Genomic DNA, 22,091 nt, shown 5'->3' with positions numbered 1-22,091 from the left:
CTCCCCTTGGTTAAAATTTTGCCTGCTACTGTGCTATAAGAGCTATAAGAGCTATAATTGTACTGATTGTACTATAGTTTCTATGAATGTGTTTATATATATAGGTGGTGGCTATATAGCGCTATATAGCAAAAGGGTTTTTCCTGATGCATGAGACGGGTCTGGGGCATGGTGAGGTAGATGGTGGTATTGGTCTGAGTGCCAAAGGGTGGTGTTGCGGCACACCAGCATGAAAATCAAAAAACAGAATTTCTCGCTAAAGCGCTCGGAAAATTGTTCCCGTACAGACTCTTATTCCCGGACCCGTAGGATCCAGGTTTACATTTTGCAATTGAAGTTTTTTTCTTTCAAGGAGGCTTTATACCCAATTTGTATTTCCATCAAATCAGAGGCTGTGCTTTTTCTTTCTCCGCTTTATCTTGTCTTCATTGTCGTCTCCCTCTCCACCATTACCTCTTGTCATGGGCAACCAACAGTTTTACCCCCAATGCCGACACATCTTCTTTGTAGATCTCTGTTGGCCATATCAATTTTTCTGATCCTGTCAATCAACCTCCTTTCACATTGGATACTCTGCCTGCTACTCAAATCCCTACTTCCAATCTTGGTATGTGTTTCTCACTTTTTTGCCACGGACGTCACTCACATTTTGTGTTTGTTTTTGGATGGCAAATACACGATGTTCAGTTTTACATGTGGATTGATTGATTTTGATTTGCAAAATGAAATATACCCAATATACTTTTGACTCTGCAAAAACATTTTCATGTTATCAGGATCTGATGTTAGCACTGTTATGCCAGCAGTTATCACCGATGTCCCTGTACATGCTTTGGATGATAGTCACTTGTATATCACCACCTACCTACTGAATTGTTCCTTCAAATTTCTCAATATCTATAATCATGCTCCTATACATCGCCATGATTGTTGGCCTAAAGGCAAATATATTGTTGTGAGCTTTGAAGATTTAGCCTCCTTACTAGATAAATTTGATTTCTGCGTGATGTTGACATTTGCATGCTGGCTGCAGCCCATCATTTATGACTGCCAGCTAACAATAGGAAGGTTTGGATGTTAAGGACTCTATGTTCCCATACTTGTACATCACAACGTCTGCCAGCCACTTTGTTGTTTGAACCTTTGTGGGTTGAACGTCCTTTTTCATGTCTCAGACTTGATCATCCCAGAACTAAAAATTTCCCTGATGATGATACAGTCCAACAGCTTTGAAATGAGTTGCACAACACAACTTGTTCTTGTCAGCAATCTAGACATGTGCTTGTCAATGATGCACCTGATGATGACCTCTTTCCTCCTGCACCAGCTCTGCAGTTGAAGCGATCCATCATCACTGAATGGCAAGAGACACTGACTTATGATGCTCAGGCTTGCTCCCCTTGTGCTGTATATAGTCATAGCAGTGTTTGATCTGCTTTGTCTTGCATTCATGCCAATGATTTTTGTTCACAATTACTACAGAATGCATGCTTGCTGCTTCCCACTGTTCCCACTGTTCCTTCAACTTACAACCTTGAGGCCTATCAATATGCATTACTAGATACTAGAGCATTGAAAAACCTGAATGCTCCCGGTTTTATATGGTTTTATGTGGGTGTGTAATTCATGCAAAAGGTGTCTTGTACATGATGAAAAGCAACTGTTGGATGCCATTGCCAACTTTCAGTACTATGAAACTTGTGAATTACCAATGGATGTATCTCAATGTTGGGAGACTGCTACTTTGTATGATATTATGATGGTATCCTGGGCTTGCGCGACCAAACTTCCCATATCTTTGCTTACAAGACAAATGCTGGTCAGTTTGGTTACAATCCTGCAATGTCTCAAAAAGACATCAAAGGCAATGCTGCTGTCATGCCCCAAGGTTCTGTACAACTGCGACAAGCCTTACCTCCTTCCCTTCTCGACTTGAGATTTCTGACACTATGTGTGCTTTGTTTGTTGGTTAGAAAGTGAAACCTACAAGAGAAAACATTGCATCTTTGAAGCCCGTTCTTATGTCAAAGTGACGTATACAAACCTTGATTGATTTCCTTGTTGTGAACAACATTTGGTAAATAATTGCGGGTGTGTCTTTCAGTGCTGACAATCTTTCCTGTATCCTGAGAGTATGCAAGACATTGAGGAGGCAGTTCCTGTAGCAGTCAAGATTTGTCACTTACAGTTTGACTATGGAAGCCTTGCTACCACCTCTGATTACACTGATCAAAGAGATATTGAATCTGCTGTGCAACATGAAGCCCACCTTGATACTTTGCTAATATACACTGTTGGATGTGCAGCAGGGGACTATACTCCCAAAGACTACAAGTTAATGAAAGCACAATCATTATCGCGGGTAATTAATGGCGGAAATTTTCTGGAAATGCAATCAGATTCTCAGTTTATCAACAACAGAGACCTGTGATTAATGGGTTACCTATTTCCTCACTTGGATTCCTGGGAAATAGGTGGCTTCAACGAACCAAAACACCAACCTGATCAGCAAATATCATTTGAGTAGCAGGTGTGCAACTTGCTGAAACAACATGACTTACCGTTCCAGAAAGATCCTCAATTTGCATATGTATGTATGTTGGAACATTCTGCAGAAAAGGGAGGTTACTAAGAACACATCATTCACTGTTAACTCTCATGAGTGTGATACAATTGTGCAGGAAATGAAGTTTCTTGCACCTGAACTGGCTAACATGATATCTTCCTGGGAATGTGATCCTGGTGCCAAACCTTCAAATCGGCAACAGAGATGAGCATTAAAACTGTTGAGCTGTTTAAAGTTTGCTGCAAAGGAACTAAAAAGTAGCTTCAGATACAAACTGTGCAGGAAAAATGAGATTTGAGCACTTATTAAGAAATTTGGAACCCCTACTTTATTGATCACTTTGAATCCCACCAATTTGTATAATCTGCTACTGGGAGTCATTGCTGGTCTGACAGCTGAACATTGGCGTGAAATGTTGGCTTTTGAGCATGGCATTTTTGTTGTAAACAACCCTGGTCCCACTGCTGAGTTCTTCAACACCATGATTAAGTCATTCCTGGATAGTTTGGGCACTGTATTGCACAATTGCACATTATGGTATAGTTGAAGCGCAAGGGCCTGGCACATTGCATTATCACATGCCCTTGTGGATCAAAGGGAATCTGAATCTGCAAGTCCTGCATAATGTAAGGCAACATTAAACTATAACAAAAATGATACCTGTCTCCGACTACACTTGTTGAGAAGATAGGTTTGTCGAGAGGGAAAAATGAAACAAATAAAGGTCTGTCTTCCTGGCTGACAGTGTTAGATTCTAGGGGGCAAATTAAAGCGGATGCAAGACCTTGAGCATACTGAACAGGTTGAATAATCATTTTGAGAGAGATAGACCAAGACCCATTCCACCGTATTCCTAAGTATAGACATCAGCTATGGGAACCGCCCAAGGACATCATCACTTATTCTCACTCTAGTAGTGGAGTCGCCCACCTGACAGAATGTATCAATAATTGGGTTGAGTTTGTCCTTTGCAACACCAATAGCAGCGCCCGTTACACAGAGCTCCAATGTGACACTTTGATCATACAATGCTAGGAGCTCCGTACTTTGGGTGACAAGGCCCTTGTGAGTAACTTTGGACAGAGAAGACTTGATGGTGTTAACCACTAAGTCTGTAACAACTTGTTGTAGTTGTAATGAATCATCAATCAGTTTGCCAGGAATATCAGGGTCCACGCCATACATCAAGTCAGGGTTGTTCTGAGAGGCACAAACAACTAACATCTTCCAAAAACAGTCTGGCAAAGGGAATGCAAAACTGGCCAACCTCAACTACAGTAAAATATGTTATTTATTATCAGAAACACAGGTATTATCACGGGACAACGCACTCTTTGAAATATCCAAGATATCATCAATAATCAATAGTAGTGAGCATGCCAAGGAATGTCACCATCCATAGCAGCTGCTGATATCTGTGCAAAACCACGAACTTGCATGGCCAAATTGCTGGCCATGATGTTCACGGACATACTAGTAAGGCAATATCTTGTTAATAGACGTCAGCTATTGGAACCACCCAATAACACCAAGACTTATCCTCACTCTAGTAGTGGCAATCCATTTTTGCTTTGAAGAGCAAGAAAGAAGTGAAACTGGGTAAATGATCCCGGAAGCTGGAAGTGTGGTGTAGTGCATTAAATGGCTGAGAAAATGAGAAAATGGCTGAGGAAATGAAGAAGATGGTTGGGGGTCAATCAACAATAAAGAGTCAGACATATGAAGACACCAGTGTACCTTGTGAGGGTATCATATCATCACCACTGGCACCACATAGTGGCACTGATTTATCGTGGAAATATCAGTCAAAATTACCTTGTTCTTCCATATCTTCATTGTATGTTTTGAAAATTTGCTCATATGTACATTGATCTTCATCTGCACCCAAATCCAAGTGGATAGTATCCGAATCTGATCCCCCACCCCCGCCAATAGGGCCTTTTTGATTTTCATAAGCATTGTCATCAACATCAGAATCAGCAAGACCTTGATCTGAGTCTGTATGAGCAGCATAGCATATGGGATAATACCAGCCGTACTAGTATCATGAGTGCCATTGCTGACTGTGAAGCTTTCTCTTCTGATAAGTCTTCTAGCTGTGGTCCATCAGCAGGTGTAGCATGCACTATTACATTTTGAGCAAGGTCTGGTGTGTTCCTAGTAAGCCGTCTTCAATAGTATTAATTAGTGCTGAACAGCTTTACTAGTGAGCCTTTGCCCCCTCCACCACTGATGGAACCAGTAGGCTGTGCAAGTCCCTGCCATTCCAAAAACCTCGCATTGTAAAGTTGAGTTACCTGGGTCAATATCGTGTGTCTGCTTTTGAAGTTCAAATCCAAGGCTCCCAATAGATAGTTAGAGCATTAAAAATATGGGGCAGCCAACACATGCCCGGCAAACACTCACAACATACCACTGTCATGTTAGAATATACTCTGACATACCAATACTCCATAGGATAATACCTCTGATTTGTAAGCCAGCCCAGTATGCAGCAGCTATTCTGTGTAAGACGTCCGTGGTTGCATGTTATGTTTAAGATCCTATGTTGTATAACCTTGGCCATATAGCTCAATTGGTAGAGCAGCTGGCATGTATCCAGAAGGTTCCAGGTTCAATCCCTGGTCTGGTCAATATCCAATTTTATCATGTCAGCCACCTATGTACAACATTTCCCCAAAGTGTTCACAGCCCGCCATAATGTCCGCACGGTATGATGTTAAGCTATACAACCAATGGTACCGTACATATGCCTGGCTCCATACAGCAACAACAATAAAATGTAACATAGTATAGGCTCTAGGCACCATAACAACAATATGTACATATCTCAACTAATACTACAATGGGAATACAGTATGGTTGATAAAAAATAATTTCATGCTATATTAAACAGTATTGCATGTAAGCTGCACTGAAACTATGGTTGCACTTTACATGGTGCAAGGTCCAGCCCGTGGCTCTGCCACTGGTGTGATGTTTTTGTTATATGATAAATAATAATAATAATAATAATACTGTCAAGTGATCAAAATGTTAAGTCAGTGGACTTGTGCTGTCTGTAATGTATGTTCAGTGAATCCTATGATGCATGTTTGACTTGCTGTTCTGCCGTTGAATGTCCTTATAAGCCTGCCCTAAATATGTGCACAGTATACTGAATTCAAGCAGATGATTCATTGAATCTTTACAAACATCAACATATATTGTAACATAAAAAGTCTGTGGGTATTACATTGATAAATTGATGAGAAATATAAAAAAAAACTCCAGAAATGGTAAAGGATGATAATATGATCTGAGAACAAAACACTTTAGTAAAAAGGGTGAGAATTGGAGAAAAATCTACTTGCCAGTCACAGATAAAGCCAGTCAGAATTTCAGGATATACCACATTGACAGTACATCTGTCATTTGAGTCTGTCATTTGAACCATGTGGAAATAGCACTTTTGTTCTCTCTCCTGAAGTGCAGCGAGACAATGCAACATAAAATTGCCCATGTGAAAACACTGGAACATATAAATCCAGCCCAACCTGTGTCACCAATTGACCTTAAGACTTGTTGATGGTCATGGCAAAGGCAACACGGACAGGGAATTGACAATGTGATAGCTTGATGGGCAATTCTTATGATGAAGGTTCCAATGTGAGGCATGGAATAAAAGCTATTTTTCCTGCATGTTTTCCTCCCAAGACATGGCACTTCAATATTCTTCTCTTCATCTCTATCAAAATCATGCGTGTTCCATTACAGAGTCCATTTAGGGGATCAATATTGTGGAGGAGCATAAGTGGATATCCAGCTTTAAGTTTGAGGTGCGCTTCAGGAAGGCCAGATACTTGCAAGGAGTTCAAGAATTCCACAGGATAATGTTTATGCCCCTCTCCAACCACTTTGTCAATTGACAGAGCTACTAACTCTTCTCCAGGGAATTTTGGGAGGATTGCTGAATTAAGGTCGCTAATAGCATCATTTTTTGTGGAGAAGATGGTGCGGTGGAGGAAATAATGGTCATCTTTGTCTCCATTTGCAATTCCATGATAGGTAGTGTTGACTAATGAGTCTATGGTGTTTTCTCGCATAAGCATGTTGGTGGGGAGCTCAATAGTTCCATCTTCTGCAATTCCACAACCACCCATCAACATCCAGGAGCCAGCTAGCAAAGGCTTTGCTTTCTGGAGTACGGTCAAGGCACATGTTCTGTGTGAGATAGCAGACATAGATATTTGTCCACAGTTGTGACCTTCTAAGAAAGGCAGATATAATATGTGTAGAGATTATATTATGTAAGCAAACTTTGGAGCTTCGCCCGAAGCTTTACTCTGTGATTACAACCAGCCTTTTGTGGCTATCATTGTCTTTTACATGATATTTACATATGTTTGTTATATAAGAAGCATGTATTTACATTATTATGGCATTCATTTTCCAAAATAATCCTTCTCCCGCGCCTGTTCCTGTGCCCTGTGGGACCAGATATCCAACAATATGTTGCCTTGACTCTCTTAGAACAACAGGTGTTGTTCAGTGGAAGTCCCCTCCAAAGACCATTATAATGCCTCCAAATGGAAGCTGATTATCCAAATTGTCCTGCAATGTATGGTTCAATGCTTCAATTCCCTGACGGTGTTGAATTGGTGCTTTATCCCAGACAATAACTTTGGTATGTCTCAATACCTCATGGAGGTCAGAGTTTTTGGAATCCTGCCTGTGGATGTTTCATGTACAGGAATAGGGATTCCAAAGCATGAATGAGCTATGCAGCCACCCTCCAAGAGCAGGGATGCAATCCCAAAGGATGCTACATATAAAGCAACATTATGATTATCCCTTTCTCGGACAACGACTGTCATTGTATTACAGATATATTGTTTTGCCCCCACCTCCAGCACTGTGAATGGGGGAGGCAACACCAAGAAAAGTGTGAGCTTATATAATCAGAATGTGCGCACCTGAGGTGGCAAATTCACTATGCCATTGTACATTCTCTCCTGACGCTCAAATTCAAGCTTGTATCTCATTGAGGGACTACAAAAGCAACCTGGTAAACTACAATTAATGACAGAGCTGATATACTAGCTAGTTCGAATGAATGTAGTCCTCCCTTGATGCTCAAAACTCATCATGGTCACTACCTGTTAGTTTTAGTGATTCTGCACCTAGTTGTGCTATCTATTTTCCCTTCTTTCTGAATCACTTTCCTCTTTATTCTTTTTGCTGTATTGTTCAGTATTCACTGAGCATTCTATAATTTCGCCTTTGTGGCTAATTTGTTTACCTTTGTTTAGAAAATCAGGTCGGACACGACGATGGTGGAATCATATCTTGCAATGTCAAAATGGGACGAACTTTGCCGTCCGTGGTTAGAATCCTTCATTCACGATGTATAGGCCACCTTTTGTTCATATGTTAATCTACATACCTTGTATTTGTAGCTCTGTAGAGTGAAATCTTATGTGGTCAATGTTTGCATAAAAATGGCTGATATAATGAAGGAGTGCACAACAAAGTATACTAGTTGACAATAATGGAGACAATAACTTAATCCTCTGCGCACCAATTCCGCCTAATAATTGCCCCACATTGCTGCAGCTATTGTGTCTCAACGACTGCTTGCTTCAAGCCTGGCCGCTTTAGTTGGAGGGCCTTCTGCTAAGGTTCCCATTTGTGAACTGGGGTTGGGGTCCAAAAGGTTGCTCTCAAAGTCATCAATTTCACTCAGATTGTGAATCCAAATAAAATTGTGGATGATGCAGAGCGCGGGGGGAATAAGGGCCTGAATTGCCATGCTGTACTCTGGTGCAGCATTGAGAATTGGAAAACAGTGTTTGAGCACACCAAAGATCTGTTCGATGATGTTGCAGGCAGATGCATGGCAAAGATTAAAGAGTTCTTGAGGAGTTTGAGGCCTAGAGAAAAAGATGAGTATTAACTCTGGTAATTTCTGGCCTCTTTTAATACCATTTATCTTACAAATGAATCTATACTTGGAGTGTCAATTGTTGAGTACAGTTAGGTGGAGTGTGAGGTTCAAATGTACATGGGTAAAATGTGGTCTGAGATAGTGGTATCCCGCTCTCGCATATTTACTACTGAGCTCCCTTTTGTTTCTATTTGCATGACTAGTATATCTCCAAGAAATTTTGCTGCCAGATCAAGATAGAGTAACAATGTGTTTGTTGGGGGATGGCAGTGTCACTTGAAAAAAATGTTGTACCGGTATAAATTATACCCTTCATAAAATTGTACCACACAATTGTGGATATAGGGTTGTACCTATGACACTGAGAAAAGCAATCCAGCATATGGGTATTGAGCACCAGCATGAGCCAAATTTGAAATAGTACAAGTAGGAATCTTTGTCAAAAATGGCTTCAGGAGAGTAGCAGGATACAGGCGGCATTTAAGCCTCAATTTGACTGTCTATTAATGTTGGTTAGTAATAGAATTTGGTAATAGTAGAACCTGGCTCACATCCTTTGAAGGGGGGTAAAAAGTACGGCAGTTGGGCATTGTGATTGAATAAGTTGGTGGGCAACAAGATGCATGGCTTTTGACTATCTGGGGGTTTTTGTTAGACAAAACGAGGTGGTGATGGCAAAAATTTACAATAATATTTTGCCAAGCGGTTCAGATATTATCCTGTGGGTTCTCAACCTCACAACTGCCCCAATTAAGATGAACCTCTTGTCTACCATTGCAGACCAAATTTTCTTGCGTGAAGTTGCACAATTGATCATGTCAATCCTCTACCAATGTTTTTGTCTGATTTTTGTCTGATCAAATATATTGTCTTGATTCAAATTGCAACAGATCACCTCAGCTTATCTGGCTCTCTTCAACCAATGTGTCATCTGTGACTCAATTTAATGATATAAGGCATGATATAAGGCAATAATACTAAGAAACTCAAAGCTATCTCAACAATTGCCCCCGTTATTTCTTTGCTTGCAACTGATTTCTGTCTCCTTAATAACATGGACACCCAAACCTGGCTTTATCTTGGCCAGGATTCCCTTGACAATTAAGTCCAAGACTGTTTGTCACAGTTGTCGCTTTTTCATGATGACTCCCACAATGACTGATGATGAGATGATGGAGGTCCAAAGCCGATTATTAACACCAGTAGGCATTAAGTTTACTGTTTCTTTCTTTCTTGGATTTGTCTAACCTTAGTTAGATCAACAGCCTAGAACTAGAGCAAGAAACAGAAACATTGATATCCGGACCAATCAACCTAGCACACACTGTGCAACGACATAACGAGGAAATATCCTATCCTGATAGGATAACCAACACCTATGTCCAGCCTATGAGGAAGATTGTTGTGAGTAAGCAATGAACACAGAATATTAAAAGTTTTGCTGATGTAAATATATGAGAACAAAAAAAGGTTAATCAACAAGGAAATACTGTCCAACTCTAAACGGTATTATTACAAAGTAGATAAATCCATGAAGCTGCAAGAGCGCCTGCACAAAATGGAGAGAGAAAAAGGTAAAGATAAAGAAAAAATGTACAATCAGGTGAGCTGTGAATACCCATGCAAAGTCATTGTATTGATGCAGGAGTAGATAAAAAGGCTCACAGAAAGCCTAGTTGTGGAACAGGAAGAGTTTATAACAAACTTTCAAGCATCTATGGCTACTGCATTACGAGATCAGGAAGAAATCTGAACACAAAATCAATATGAACAAAACCAAAAGGTGGAGGAGTTTGTAAGGATAAGTGCACAACACTTGGAAGCCGAGAAGACCGCATACCAGGAGGAACTGCAAAGAGCTTTTGAGGCTAGATTTTCCAGCAGGGTGCAGAAGCAAGGAGAACAATCTAGCCAGCAAGTTGAGGCAAGATTGGTAATTGCTTTGCGCCGTAAATTAAAAATATCAGAAGGTGTCTGCCAGGATAAGATTAGTAGCACATGCAGTAGCAAAAATAAACACATAGCTTTACCATCACTCATCATTTGATTAGATTGAGCTAGGTGAAGCCAACTATAGCCCATCACTATCTAATGGATCTTTGACATCTCAGATACCATCATCAAGGGAGCCCAGTGGAGTAGACAATGATGAGGATGATAAGATTGTATCCTTGATTAAAAGGGCAGTGTGACAAGCATTCCCCGGTCTTTCCTCCTCTTCTTTCGGACAGGCAGCCAGGAATATTGACACATAGCAAGAACAAGTGAAATCTCCTCGTGGCAAGCAGAGGCTGAAGGCAATTGAAAGAGAGCAGTGCTATAATAACAAATAATTGAACAAGTAGTATGTGGTTAGTAACATGAGATCTCTGTTATAACTTTACATCTACTCACTGATATATAGGGATTAGTTCAACGTGTATTCAAGTCAAAATTTACAGTGGACAAAGACAAAGACTTTGCTGTTCACGAGCCTGCTGCTACAAAAGACATTATCACATTTAATCAAGGAGATGGTAATGCAAGTGGACCAGACGGAGAGGACTTGCATTTTGATATAAAAGGCAATAAAAATTCAGAGTGGAACAATAAAGTCATCCGGATTTTATTTAAGGACTTAAAGGAAGAGAGGGTAGAATGGTGTCTCCCTGATGTCCCCAAAAGCTACCTTATCGACTTGATCAATGTGAAATTCAACAGGGTTAGGACATATTGGAAATTGGCGCAAAGGCAAACCAAGTCTGACGAGCTCAAGACGTGGGAAGAGGTGGAGAACAGGCTGATAAAGAAACCAGATGAAAGGTTAAGCAACACTAGAAAACAGGAACAGTGGTGCAATGTAAGTCATTCACTTGATACTCAATACACTGTGCTCACACTTGATTCATAGAAATTTAAGCGCAGACAAAGAACATTGACTGCAGTCATTGAAGTCAAGAAACACAATGGAGCGCCAGATATAGCAGTTTGGAAATGGTTGGAGGAGCTAGTGAACCATTTGTTGGAATTGTCAAGGTCAAAGCCTGGGCCTTGTTAGACAACATTGTGCAATTGAGTGTTGATATCCAAGGGCTGGTAGCTCAGTTGGTTAGAGCACCGCCATATATAGGCAGGAGGTCTTGGGTTCAATCCCCGGCCGGTCCAATTTGCTTTTCTGTACTCTCTGAGTCCACTGTGGATTATTACACCATTTGGGTGAGGATGGCATGATTTTGGAGGAAAGTGATGTGGATAGAGACAATGAAGGGACAGTTGAGAAGACGTACAGAGTGAACATGATGTTTTGGAGGAGAAATATTGAGAAAGAGCTGAGTATAATCAATAAAACGAGATTTCTGGATGATAACTTATATTCACAGCAAGGCTCTAAACCCGCCAGACAAAAACAGAGCAAGAACAATCCATTTTCAAAACGGAAGCCTGTTCCAGGGCTTCCCAAGATCCTTTATGACAATGATTGGTTCTAGGACCAGAGTAGGAGTTACCGTGAGCTCACCATCAAGGTTTCCAAAGAGCAGTTTAGATGGTTTGAGGTGACAGCACAAGGAGTAATGAGGATATAGTGTTGCTGAAGGCACAGATAAACTTACCTACTTGAAACCATACAATCTTCTTAAATGCCTGTAATTAATGTGTATATCTTCATGCAGATTGTGATCCTAAACAGCAGGCGGGATATACAAAGCATCGGAGGAGGTTTATTATGGTAGGTTTATCTCGAGATGTGTATAGGACTTGGTTGGTGAATTTGTGTTGTTGGAGGGTGGTAAGTTGAGCTATTGATGGGGCAATAAGGCCATGGGGCGACGGTACACTGATGTTTGTGCATCTTGGGATGTGAAAACACCCTCTGCCATAGAGTGGTCACGGTGGCTGAAGTTTGGCTTTGTTGATATTGTAATTGACGTGACTGATCCATAGGCCTTAACACTGCCAATTTTGACCACAACCATCCAAGCACTTGCGATGTTTCTACATTGCATTTGCTTTGTTCCTCAAGGCATTCACGTACCACAACACACCTGCTACTGCAACATTGCAACATTGCAGACACTTGTTCCGCAAGGCCATCCAAATCAGTATCATGATGCTCAACCATGATTGCAACTTTTCTAATTTTGGACATATTTGTATTCCACACAGACCTTGGCAACAGTTCTCCATTCTTTTTTTATTATATTAGAAGTCTACGTTGCAATAGTCTACAAATGTAACAATGAATATTCCATGCTCTATGCATAAAAAAACTTAGAAAATGTTAACATTTATTCCAAACTTTTGACATAGCTGTGCTTGTTTGCTTCAAACTGTTTAGTTTGTTTCTACAGTCTGATCAGTGCAAAGTCATTTTAAACTGTGGGTTGTCAATAGGTTCAGGCTGACCCGCTAATTTACTACCTTTTAGTTAATTGCACCAAAATGCCAAGGTGTACTTCAACATTTTACTGTACTTGCCATGAATGTCTGGAGCAAGGAAACCTTGACTCATCTGGTAGACCTATCAGAAAAGTACTACCTATGCGGGTACATATACTACATCTGGCTAGGGCGAAAAATCAGCAAATGCAACAGTTTGCATTCCCCCACGACAGATCTCAAACCACGTCTACTACATCTGGAGATGTGCTTAGCGCCCAATTATTCACATTGACAATGGCTGATGAAGGCCCAGATTTATACAGCCAGGGAACAGCACAATGGGGATTTTGTTATAATGCCCCTCAAAACCTTGTTTTTGTTCTGAAAGGTGACCTCCTTTGTGTGGATGTCATAAACAATATCACTGATAGCCTCAGGTGTCTTGCCCTATTGAGGGAATCTAATGTTCATGATCAACAAGACAATGAAACCCCAGTTTCTTCATCACGTTCCACAGAACTCAAAGAAAAGGAATATTGCAGACCTATGCAGTGTCATACCACATCGTCTAGAAGAAGAGGGAAAAATAAGGCGACCAAAATGGCTCTTGAGGTTTTAAACACTGTCGACACCAGGATATGGGTCCTACATGGACAGCTTACAAATAACCCTTTATTTGAGGCTGTAGAAGAAACAAGGACCCAACGGAGCGGCTTGCATAAATCTATTGAAAAAGTGCACCATAATGTTGACTCAATTGCTCAGTTAAAGGCAGAAGTTACTTGTAACCTGGCTGTCTTAGAGACACATCTGGCTACGTTCACAACGGGCATCTCCTCTACTGATAAAGGTTCTATCATATACAATTGCAGTAAGGCACTTGCTGCAATTTCTATTCTTAATCTAACTTGTGTATTTTCAAGGCTATCATTACAAACAGCCTATTGATTATTGTACTCAGGTCACACAAGTTGCAATGTTATTAGCTGCTGTGTGCAGTGTTCTCATGGGTGTTGCTCAATGGGGCGGTAATCTACTCCTTAGCATGCTGCACCTTATACTCTAAACAGATCCTTGGGGGCATCTCATGCCAATACACTAGAGCAGATTCCAACAAATATCAACATTGCACTTTCCCGACTTAATCATCAAAGTCAGTCCACCACCTATGCCATATGCCTCACTTGCAACTATACATACAAACCAATGTTCATCATTGGTTCTGCTATCGCTCAGTACCCTATGTTTTGTACCAACAGGCCAAAACCCAACTCAAATGTTTGCAACGAGCTGCTTTTGCAAGATCAGAGACCAATCAAACTGTTTGTCTATTGTCATTTCCTAGATTATCTCAGCAATATACTATCCCAAGAAGATCTTGAGCGCCAAATAGACAAGGCCTGAGATGATCTACAGTATTTGTTGCAAATTTATCTATTCAAATATGTCACCAATGTATTTAATGCCAAATTCATCAAAATATTTGAAGGTCCCCAGCCTGGCAAACTATTCGTTGACAGAGGAGAGGAGGGCAGGTACCTCTTTGCCATCAATGTTGATTTCTTCAATAACAAGGGATTAAATATTCACAGTGCTTCTATGTCTTGCAGAATTATATCATGCGCTTGCCTGAACCTCCCACTTGATGTACAATATAAAGCTGAAAACATGTACTTAGCTGGTATTATTCCTGGTCCCAGTGAACCCCCCCTCAAACAACTAAACCACTTCCTCTGCCCACTTATAGATGACATGGTCATACATTGGGAGAAAGGTGTTCACTTTTCACATACTGCAACACAACCAAATAGTTACACATCACGGAGTGCAATTTCTTTTGCTGTCTGTGACTTGGTTGCAGCTTGAAAAGCATCCCAACTTGGTGGAACCACCAGTCATCACTATTCCTCTGTTTGCCATTGCTTCTACAAATTGACCCTTGTGAGGACAGACTTTAATTCTCCATGTGACAAAGGTGTCATGTGATAGCACACCAAAGCTTGGAGAGATGCACTGACTGCTGCAAAATGTGATAAACTGGTTGCAGCTAATGGAATTTGTTGGTCTGAATTCTTGCGGCTGCCATATTGGAATCCCACATATCAGCTTGTTGTGGGTCAAATGCATTGTCTTTTGGAGGGACTAGCACAGCTTCACTCATGCAAAGCTCTATCCCTCATGAAGAACTCCGCTAATACCTCACCAAAGTATATTCCAGCATTTACATACAACTTTACACAGGCTCATGCAGCAAATTCAATTCCGGACAGCTCAGCTACAAGGAGGTCAAGCAAGTTGGGACTATTCATATACTACTTATCTAACCACTCAATAAATCCAATTACAATGTAGCTTTGCTCGCCTTGCAAAACTGTTTGATGTCAAAGAATACTAACACTCTTGTATTTGTTGCAAACAACCTTAAACCCACACCTGAAAACCAGAGTGGCAAGGTGAGGAAAATAAACTTGGTCAGAAGCTTAATTGCATGGGTAAGCTTGCCATTTGTTTGTCTTTGACAATCATAAATCTCAATCAATGATGGCACACAGCGTAAAGAACAACCAAAAAGCACTTCACAGCAGCAGCCCATCAAAATTTGCTCACCTGAAGTCATGCAACGGATTCACAATGTTGTTAAGAATACCTCTACTCCATCATGGATAAATTTAGTGCCTTACAATTTTGGGGATCCCGCAGCTGGCTCTCTCAAGGCAGACAAATGGTGCACTATGATCACCATTTATCTCCCTATTGCACTCATCAGTTTATGGGGGGATGGCTCTTCACACCCATCACTTGATCTTACTACTCAATTCCACTGTTTGTTAAACCATACAATGGATTTAGTCTGTGCCATATTGTTGGCCTGCAAGTGAACAATGACACAATCTCGAGCTAAAGCATACTGCAAACATATGACATCGTGGGTTTCACAATTGACCGTTCTTCACCCTCACATTAACAACCATACAAATGGCCATATGGCACTTTTTATTGCTTTTTGGCCCTATTCATTATGGTGGTGCTTCCCTTTCAAGCGGCTAATTGGCATTTTACAGCAATTTCCCAACAATCATAAGTTTGGTGTCCTTGAGTCAACACTTTTGCAGACTTTCATCAAAGCAGGCAAACTAAAATGCTGGGCAGCAAGAACAGATTGCCCTCCAGCAATCAAAGAAGCGAAAAAGCTGTTGGACAAACAGTATAGGTCTGGACGGGATGAGAGCTCAGACACTAACAGCTTGAAGGACAACAGTGTAGCCATCCCAGTACCTTCTGAATTGCGTAAAATAGTGCCAGGGTACTCTATAGTCATTTGAGCACAGGAAAAAATAGGTAACATCACATTTGCTAGGTCATCAACTCATCTAGGCAACAGCCTTGTTATGTTTTACCCTTCTGGTAATAGATGTTAACCGCCCATTCCAGGCTGTATACAATATATTTTCACTCACTCAGGTTCTCTGGATCAAGTACAGTTTGTCATCTAATGACACCTGCCTTCACCACCCAGTATCATAGACCCTTTTGATGCCTATCCCCATTTCCCCGCAAAATTATAATCATCTACCTTGACACCTCAGCTTGAGATTGTCGACTCAAATTGGGTCATGGGTCACTACACGCAATGGTCATTCACCCCAGATTGAGTTGTGGTTTTGCCACTTTCATGAGTAAGGTTTTAGCATACATCACATTGTTTATCTCGCTCTGATATCCCATAGGATTAATATTAGGAACTAATACCAATGGTTGGGGCAGATAGGGGGCAACCAGCATATAAGCCTTGGGCAGTCAGTGGGCAACTACCGGGTGACTAGTGGGCACTGGGTGGGCAATGGATTTGTTGGGGCTTTAAAATGTGGTATTTGAATTAGCATTTAGGGAGACTGTAAAATCTCTTCTTTTTGTGTTTCATATCAGTTTACACAAAATCTTTAATTCTGCTTATTGTGTGGCTCTATGCCTAAATTCAAATTTTTGGCACATGGAAATTAGAGGCAAAATCAGATATGATAATATCCATTTATTTTTTGTCCAAAATTACTATTATTGTTAACAACTTAAATGATTTGTCACAATAGATATTTTGATACCAATCTCCATTAACTTCTACACGTACTATTTAAGCCCAAGAAAATGCACATTAAAATATATTATTTTGAAAGCACATTTTGGTTGACATTTTGAATGGGGAAAATGTTGGTCACTGTGATGTGTCGCCAGTGAGTGGAGCTAGAGTCTTTGGAAGACTACCAATAGTTGCTATTTTGAGTCCTCTAGGTCCCTGTATACAAATAAAAGTGTGGATCAGACACTTTGTTGCAGCAGAACAAAACTGAAATGATGATGTACATTTTGGAGCAGTCATGCAACTATTTGTCACACTTTGTCACGCATGGCACCTTTGACAGAAGCAACTGGAGCTTGTAGACAATGTTTGGCTAAATTATTGAAAAAATGAGACAAGCTCAGATGCAGGTGTGGGTGCAAAGCGGATCTACTGGGCTTCAATGATCACATTGATGTGTGACTGCCTGTTTGGGTCATGAAGTCACAATTTCTCCCTGTTCTTCTATCTGCAGATGCCTCAAGGCTTTGATCAACTTGGTAAGCACCTGATATGGTAGGGGTTTACCCATTGACATTTTTTAGAAAGTTTGTGACTTTCCTAGCACATAATCTGCCCCGATTTAGCCCTCTTTGCCTCAAATTTCACATTTTTGGAGGTTAAGACTGTAGCGTTAGGTTTGTATTTATTGCTACAGGGTAAATATTCACAAAATTCTTTTACAAATAGGTTTGTTACATTTTATTCTACCTCTGACAAATTTTTAGGGGCTTGTACAATGATTCTTGAGCCTGTAGAGGCCCAAGAGCATATAGGGTCTGGACTGCAACATCTGTCCAATGATAGTAGTCTGCTCCGAAGTAAGGACCTTTGGCAGGAGCAACACTTCAATAGTAATAAAGAAGGCACCAGTGCATTATATGAGCAGTACATTTGACTTGAACTCGGCATTGTGTGGCTAGTCACACCATGAAAAAGCACATAAAGGTTTCAGCTAAAACAGCTACTGTAGAGGGAAAAAAGTTATGTATATAATCCTTACTATTGTATCACAGCTACAATGATTTATGTAGCAACTAAAACCTGTATATGACTCTGAATATCCCATTTTTTTTTGCCCATGTTTTTGTTCAGGTGTGTCTGTGATTTGTAGTGGTATTTCAATTGGAGTGGCTGACAGTTCCGCTATCTCAATGGCTCAGCATCTGTTTGGGATTGAAGAAAACTTTTAAACTAGTGTTGTTCTTCATCTGAGAGCTTTGCTATCAACTCTACCAATTCACACAAAGGCTAAGTGGTGAGTTATGCTGGCGGAAGCAATAGCTAGCCTTGACTGTGATGCTCAGCCATATGCAATTGGAGCAGTTGAGTTTAAAATCAAGGTGCAAAAGAGCTCAATATTCATGTTATTGGTCTCAAAGGGGGGTTCACACCAAATAGTCTTACTTTGGTGCAGACCTTATTTACAAGATATCAACTCACCATATATTGAATTAGGTAAGCAAGGGAGACTAAGGTAGGCTAGTCCTTCTTTGCAAGGTCTGATTTGGTGTTAATAAATGCCAGGCCCATCTGCAGAACAGAACAACTTGACAGTGGCTAAGAGCCAGTCAGAAACGACAATTTTCCTACAGGATCCAACCTAATTGTACCCATTTTTTTCCGACAGTTTAGGTAAGATTCTTAACTTTACTGTTTCTCAGGATTTTTCTTGAGCCATATTTTCACAACCATAGTAAACTGTATATAAGATAGGAATTCATATCAGCCTGTTTCTCTTTTTCATTTTGCACTGAAAAAATAGAAATGATTTAAACCCATTTCCACTGGATTACACAGATACAAAAGCAGAGTTAAACAGAACTGTACTGAAAGAAAACCAGCCCTACCAAAAGGAAAAAACATCTGAAAGAGAGAGAATACACGACAACAAAAGGATATATATCAGCACATTAGCGCAATGAGAAACAATAAAGCCATGACAAACTTACCATGACTGCCGCTTTGCAGGCATAATCTTGAGTGGTAAGATAGGCATCATTATCTTGGTACAAATGAGAACAGTTGGACAACATACCTTTACTCTCACGGACTCAAGATTTCAGCTGGACCTTGTTTGAAATTCTTGTTGACCAAATTGCCACAACCATATTTTTGCAAAGGATTACCAACAGATTTCTCAGCTGTACATTATATTAGCTAACATAAAATAAATATTATATGGAATGTAAATGACTCTTGTACTTGCCATTTCAGGAACCAGTGCCATGGTATCAGCACAATAGTGAGAATGAGGATATAATTGTGGACTTTGGACATGAAAGTAGGAGGGAGGGAGTAGAGGGAGGGAGGAATGTTTTTGCATGACCAAGTGCCCCAAGCACATGATCTTTTATTATTATTATTTAGAGTAGTTCGGAAGACTATTATAGACTATCAATCACAAGACTGTCAATTATAAATTGTGGGAACTTCTGGGAAATAGATGTGATTTGGTCTGTGTGGATATAAATTGTGCAAATGATAGGAATCTATGGGAATTTTGTTATTTTTGACTGGGACTAAGAGCTTGTATAGAAACTCAATTTTCAGTTATTCCATCTTTTCAGCCACATGATGCCAGGGAGCTGTCAGACTGAAAGCTGGTGTTCTTTTGGGAGCACAGTTCAATGCACAAGGGGAACTGTAAAGCTTTCTATTGAAGCTTGGTAGTGTCTCAATGTTGGGATTATTAATTCACTCTTGATTATCACATATTTACTCAATTCACATAGTACTGAATTTAACCTTGGTTATAATATCTTTTTGGGTTTGCTGATGGTGTGTCATCCAGTTGGCCCACCCCAATGCCACTCCAGTAAGCTTTGGAATTGGGCATTGGGCCACCATTTTTTTAGAAGGTACTTTTGCCGTTGCAATGGTTGGCTTATTGCCTTCTGTTGTTGCTAACGTAGAAGCTATTGCTTCTGCCATTTGCTCTTCCTTCCATTTCACCCAGTTGGGCACTTTCAAATTGGCTAGTATCCATTTGTGTGTCAGGGAAGGGTTTTCATTTACTGCATATTGCTGAGCCTCTGCCACCGGGGCTTTTGTTTGACATAGCTGCTTATGTGCACAAGTGAAGATGCTTGTTAAAGAGGACCCGGCTGGATCACAGGGTGCCTGTAACAACCAAGAGTTAGTTACTCTGGCGCACACAAGAACACACTATAAAGGTAGTGAATGGGGAGTGGTTATCCCTTAGGCTGCAGAGAGCTTGTTGGTTAACAACAGGAGGACTCGCTGAGGAGTCTCCTTGATCTATTGGGGTATTTATACTAATACAGAGTGTTTGTATCTATGTACTGTACAGTTGATAAAAGCAGTGGCTGATGATGTCAGAGGGTGCAGCCCGTGTGATCAGCTCCACTGCATGAGAGACTTTGTGTCTAAAAGAAGAATAAAGGCAGTGTCGCGCGAGAAAGTGGAGTTAGAACGAAAAAGGAAAGTGCCACATGGCACAGAGTGTGAACTATAGTAAAAGGTTAAAGCAGAGAATGAAAATTAAAGGAAAGGTCCGAAAATTTGTGTTATCGTAACACTACCCCCCTTTTAAGGCTCAACTTCCAGGCGAGACCAAATACCGGAGGTGGTAGTTAAATTTTTGGGCATAGTTTGAAAAAGGGAATTAAAAAGTTTTGAATCCATGCCTCTAAGCTTCCTAGGAGCTGAGGGATTCTTAGAATAAAATTTGTGAACAGCGTCGTGGGAGTTATCCAAATGGGCTTCTGGCTCCCACGTTCTGTCCTCATCTCCATAGCCCTTCCATAGGACTAGGAATTCTAATTTACCATGCTTCAAGCGTGCATCCACCACCCGTTTGACTTCAAACTCTTCTTCACCTTCCTGGGTGACTACAACTGGTCCGGGCCGGTCTACTGTTACGATAACACATTTTTGGACTTTCCCTTTACTTTTATTCTCTGCCTTAACCTTGTACTTTAGCCTTTACACAGGGTGCCACACAGCATTTCCCTTTCTCGTGCCACATTGCCTTTCTTCTTATTTTTAGACACAACTCTCTCACACAGTGGAGCTGGCCATGCGGGCTAGGCCCCATGACATCATCAGCCACTGTCTCTATCAACTATATAGTACACATGTACAAACAAACCTGTAGTAGTATATATACCCCAATAGATCCAGGAGACTCCTCAGCGAGTCCTCCTGTTGTTAACCAACAAACTCTCTGCAGCTCTAGGGGTAACCACTCCCACATCATCTTCCTTATAGTGTGTTGTGTGTGCGCCAGAGTAACTAACTCTTGGTTGTTACATCTACACGCTGTCCCGGTAGCAGCCCTATGTAGGGTTTGACTTCCTTAATCCGGTAAGGACCAATCCACTTTTTGGTCAGTTTTCTAGACTGCCAATCTTTTAACTTTAAGTGGTCGGTATCTAACCAGACCAGGTTGCCGACCTTGTAATCAGGGGCTTTAGAGCATCTACGCTCTGCCCTGTCTTTCATCTGCTCTGCAGTTTTAAATAGCGCTTTGCCCATTTCGTCCAAGACAGACTTCATGTCTTTGGCCATGTTCCCAGTAGCCTTGTTCTTGCTTTTTCCAGGTTCTACACCCATTCTGGGGAGGTACAATCTTGTTACCTCGAATGGTGCCTTTCCTGTAGCCAACAACTGTTTAATTTTGTATAAAAACTGGGCTATCTTTAGCCACTTGGCCCAATCTGTCTGTCTGTCATTAATAAATATACGGAGGTATTGCTTCAACTCCTGGTTGAGTCTCTCTGTTTGTCCATCGGTCTGCGGATGGAACACCATTGATAACTTAGGTTTGATGCCCTGCATCCGGCATAACTCTTTTGTAAATTCACTAGCAAATTGTGGCCCTCTATTGGAGATAACCATTTCTGGTAACCCATGGATAGACCATACAAAATCTTTAAATATATCTGCCGTACCAGCGGCGGTAATGGTTTTGTTGGTGGGAATGAATACCACTTCTTTGGAGAAGCAATCTACTACCACCATTACTGAATCATACCCATTTGACTCGGGCAGATCCATCGTAAAGCCAACCGATATATCCTGCCAGGGACCAGCTGGTATCGAATTCGGCATAAGTTTACCGGCCGGCGGTTGATGAGAATTCTTAGCCATAGCACATCTCA

At 40.8% G+C, this 22,091-nt stretch overlaps 3 protein-coding genes across 3 annotated transcripts; 1 reads left to right on the top strand and 2 right to left on the bottom strand.

Moving 5' to 3' along the window:
• Positions 1–3,377: 3,377 nt before the first annotated feature.
• Positions 3,378–4,579, bottom strand: SERLADRAFT_405891 (uncharacterized protein; the record flags this gene model as incomplete). Its single annotated transcript, XM_007314425.1, has 5 exons — positions 3,378–3,419; positions 3,497–3,838; positions 4,000–4,039; positions 4,112–4,182; positions 4,382–4,579. 5 exons carry the CDS (start codon positions 4,577–4,579, stop codon positions 3,378–3,380), a joined length of 693 nt encoding a protein of 230 aa, XP_007314487.1.
• A 5,444-nt stretch (positions 4,580–10,023) lies between these two features.
• Positions 10,024–11,529, top strand: SERLADRAFT_405890 (uncharacterized protein; the record flags this gene model as incomplete). The annotated part of the gene is made up of 5 exons (XM_007314424.1): positions 10,024–10,095; positions 10,276–10,425; positions 10,544–10,657; positions 10,897–11,331; positions 11,383–11,529. The coding sequence occupies 5 exons, from the start codon at positions 10,024–10,026 to the stop codon at positions 11,527–11,529; spliced, it is 918 nt and encodes a 305-aa protein (XP_007314486.1).
• A 9,753-nt stretch (positions 11,530–21,282) lies between these two features.
• On the bottom strand, positions 21,283–21,678 carry SERLADRAFT_339355 (uncharacterized protein; the record flags this gene model as incomplete). The annotated part of the gene is made up of 1 exon (XM_007314423.1): positions 21,283–21,678. A coding segment is annotated over one exon (396 nt), but the record flags the coding sequence as incomplete, so codon positions are not given.
• Positions 21,679–22,091: the final 413 nt, after the last annotated feature.

This window comes from Serpula lacrymans (assembly GCF_000218685.1).
Source record: "Serpula lacrymans var. lacrymans S7.9 unplaced genomic scaffold SERLAscaffold_3, whole genome shotgun sequence".
Lineage (NCBI taxonomy): Eukaryota > Fungi > Basidiomycota > Agaricomycetes > Boletales > Serpulaceae > Serpula > Serpula lacrymans.
This window is presented reverse-complemented; position numbering and strand designations above follow the sequence as displayed.